Here is a 3,899-nt window from a genome sequence, read left to right as displayed (position 1 = left end):
TTGTTAACAAACAAATGTATAGCAGAACTCATGTGATCAATCGCACCAGAGTCAATAATCCAAGAACTAGTGGGTGACTGAAAAAGAGTAGTATAAGCATTGGTCACAAGAGAGTTACCTGCAAAATTGACAACAGAATAATCTGACTGATCATGACCACCTTGCTGTTTATAATGCATCATTTGCTGATAAATTCCTGCAAACAATTTAGGATCTATATCCGACTTTGACGAATCTGCAACCCCGTGTGTGAAAAACGAAATGATCAGCATCACCCATGAGAGGATTATCCTCTTTACTGACATTATGTGTAGAACCTCCAGCTTGATTAGCAAATCGAGCATTGTATTGCTCCCTCAGCTCTGGATGAAGAATGAAGCAAGCATCCCTAGTATGACCACTTTTATTACAGTGATCACACCAACGCTTCCCTTTCTTAGGCTGTCATGCACCATCTTTCCCAGTACTAGCAACAGTACCAGCACCATTTCGAGTCCAAACATTCCAGTGCTTGGCATCACTTGGCTTATTCCAGTGGCCTGATCCTTTACCCCGGTTAACCGCCATAGCACTAGACTCTACCTGGTTAAGAACAAGCTTAGAAAAAGACTTCTGACTTTCAATTTGCTGAACAAGAGAGTAAGCCTTGTTAATAGTAGGCAAAGGCTCCATTGACAAGATATTTGTCTGGAGATTATCATAAGAATCATCTAATCCCATTAAGAAAGTAATGACTTTCTCTCGAGAAGCCATTTCCAGCACCTTCTTGAGGAGATTGCAAGTACACTTAGACATAACTCCACAAGTGCAATCAGGATAAGGCCCAAGATCTTCAATATCGTCCCAATGACGCTTCAATTTGTTGTAATATTCAACAATTGATTAAATCACGTAATTTGAGAAATATTTTTAATCTCCTTCTTCAATTGGAACAACAATGGTGCATTACTCTGACCGTACATCTCATGAAGATCTGTCCATAAACGTCTGGCAGACTTAGTCGTCATGAACACCGCTTTGATTTCTGGCGAAAGAGCATGAAGAAGCCAGCATCGGACCATATTATCAGAGCGTCGCCATTGCTGATACTTTAAAGAAGTAATAGAAGGCATAGCTGTGGATCCATCAAGAAATCCTTGCTTATTCTTAGCTCCAACTCCCATGAGAACTTCACGACTCCAATTGAGAAAGTTCTTGCCAGTAAAATGAGTGGTAACAAGCGACATCGAAGGAAAATCAGAATTGGAAAGAAACAACGGATCATCATAAGGATTGTTGTAATCATCACCCGTCGCGGAAGTCACAGATTCAGGCATGATGAAAGACGAATTGATACAATCGAAGACGAAGAATCGCAGAACAAAATGAAATCGCAAATCCTAAGTTTGAGAAATTTGGGGAAAACTCAAAAGAGATGAAATTCGAGCTGTAAGGAGAGCAAACGAAGCACAAAAGAAAGAAGGAAACACAAATGAAGATGAATATGTGAAGATTTTTGGAATTTTATGTAAAAAACAAAATGCGAAGCGGAAGAAAATAAGAACAAATTTGATGAAATGATGAATTGATGAATTGTTAATGGCGTTAAGAGACAGATCACAACAACCTGTTCTCTGATACCATGTGAAACTGAGAATGATCAAGTGATCCAGACGCCATTAATGATGTTGAAGGTCGCCATTGATGAACACAGTAAGAAATGTATGAAGACAGAGAAAATAAATAAAGTGTGATTCTGTTAAGTTAAATGATTTGTACAAGGGGATGTCTTTATATACAAAGGAAGTGTAACAGAATTCTGTTATAACAAAATTGACCAACTCTAAACAGTCAACTAACTAATCTTTAACCGACTATACTTCATAACTAAAGAGGGAGGTTAATGGGGGATGGTCGATATGAGTAAGAGGCAACTGGTCGTGGGGGGGGGAGGAGGGTGAGAGCTATGAGGATGAAAATGTAGATTGAGAGTCTGTTACATGAAGGAGGCAAGGCTAAAGGGGTGGGCGATATGGTGAGAGAGGCATGGGTTGGGGATGGAGGTGGATTGATGGGCAAGGTGGTTACGCTGTCTAGTACGTAAGATGAGATGATAGTTGAGTTCACTTTTAAGCTACTTAGGTAGTGGATGAGGAGGGTGGTATGCGGTAGAGGGTCGGGAAAGCGTTGCCAAGAGTGATGAGGAGGATAAGATAGTGAAAGCGTAACTATTGACTAATACTAAAAGGGAGATGTATAAATAAAGTATTCATTTATATGAAATAGGATAATTTAATAAACATACTATCATAAGCAATTGAATAATATATTACACCAAGATAATAAGTGGCTCGAAATCTAAAAATAAATAAAATATTGTGGGTGTGTCAATCCACCGCCAATTCACCAATCTCACTTACTAACCACCCACCCATCCTCTTCCCCCGTATGCCACCCATTTCCGCTCTCGCTATTGTCGAAAAAGTCGACCATAGTCGGCCTCGTGACTGACACAACCCCCACCGCCTTACCCCCTCCCCCCTCCCCTTTCCTAGCCCTTGTTCCCCAGGCCGTCGCCGCTGCGCCCCTACTCCCCTCTTTTGACGCCTTAGCCCCCGCTGCACCCCTACTCCCCTCTGTTTGGTAAAACTAACTGAAAAGGTAACTGAAACTTGAAAAGGTAGCTGAAAACTGAAAAGTTAACTGAAACCTGAAAAGGTAGCTGATAAAGTAGCTGAAAATTGAGAACTGATAAGATAGCTGATTATATAAAAAAAATGTTTGGCAAACTAACTAAAAAGGTAACTGATTTTGATGAAATGACGTAAAAGGATATTGTTCCGGGTGTAATTCCAGAGCAGTGTTGTTTACCACGCAAGCTTGGTGAATGGATGTCCTTCCTTGCCTTGACTCTTCCTCTCGGTCTCTCCTGAAATGATGAACAAACTGAGGGCTCGGCTTTGCACCGAGCGTACTCACTCCGACGCTCAAGTCAGCGAACTTAAAGGGATTAAGTTGTATGTTACTTGACAAAGTATATTGTAGAGAGATAAGGGAGATTATACCAGACGAATAGTGAGTTTTAGGTTAGATTGTGGATCCTTTCCTCAATGAGGGTTGAGGAGTATTTATAGACTTTCACCTTTTGTCACGTAGTGGCCAAGTGGGCCAAGTGGCGTAGCAGGTGGAAAGTCTGTTCTACCCTCGGCCGAGGGACCCATGGCGGCCGGCGGGCCTGTTGACTCCATGCCGAGGGTCTTGGATATGAGTACGCGGATATGTCTCCCATTTGGCGGTTGCCGGCCGAGACCCAAAGTGATCGGCCGACAGGCTGCGTCGGTTAGGCGGTCTAACATGTTGACTTCTTTGTCTCTTGATCTTTGACCTTGCTCAATATGTTGACTCGGTCGGCGGTGCGAGAATATGCCCCATCAATTTGCCCCAGGCGTAGTCATGCGTGGTATGGACCTTCGATGAGTGTTGAGCGTATTCTGCGCAAGTTTGAGATTTCTTCCCCGGCTTCTTCTTCCTCGGCTTGTTCCTGGCCGTACCGTACCATATCCCCCCTCCGCATGGATGTGCAATGGACATCAAATGTGGAAAAGAAGATGTCGCTGGCCGGCGGGTCCAAGGTTGAGAGTCGGGATGCTTTGAATGCCCCGGCCGTCTTTGCCAAGCTTGGTGGATCACCGTGGCCGTTTGGCAAGTGGATAAGGAGCGTGTTGAAGAAGATACGTCGATTGGCATTCTGCCAAGTAGCGTGTCAAAGAAGATTGGTAACTGTTGTGACGATTGACATTTCGTGGCTGCATGCTTGACACGTGTCTCATTGTTGATTGGTTGACGCTTCATGGGCTTTGCCCTGATTGGTCGGATTGAGTGGGCTTTGCCCTATAAATAGGAGAGTTAGCCCCTGAATT

At 43.2% G+C, this 3,899-nt stretch overlaps 1 protein-coding gene across 1 annotated transcript; it reads right to left on the bottom strand.

Annotated features, from left to right (window-relative positions):
• Positions 1 to 444: 444 nt before the first annotated feature.
• Positions 445 to 1,316, bottom strand: LOC141654836 (uncharacterized). The gene is made up of 2 exons (XM_074461951.1): positions 950 to 1,316; positions 445 to 830 (listed from the first exon to the last, which is right to left on the bottom strand). Exons 1-2 carry the CDS (start codon positions 1,314 to 1,316, stop codon positions 445 to 447), a joined length of 753 nt encoding a protein of 250 aa, XP_074318052.1.
• Between the last annotated feature and the right edge of the window lie 2,583 nt (positions 1,317 to 3,899).

This window comes from Silene latifolia, chromosome 5 (assembly GCF_048544455.1).
Source record: "Silene latifolia isolate original U9 population chromosome 5, ASM4854445v1, whole genome shotgun sequence".
NCBI lineage: Eukaryota > Viridiplantae > Streptophyta > Magnoliopsida > Caryophyllales > Caryophyllaceae > Silene > Silene latifolia.
This window is presented reverse-complemented; position numbering and strand designations above follow the sequence as displayed.

Coding starts and splice junctions, on each gene's coding strand:
- LOC141654836 (XM_074461951.1), bottom strand. CDS start 1,316: ATGCCTGAATCTGTGACTTCCGCGACGGGTGATGATTACAACAATCCT. Junction 831..949: donor TCATGAGATGTACGGTCAGA/GTAATGCACCAT, acceptor ACGATATTGAAG/ATCTTGGGCCTTATCCTGAT.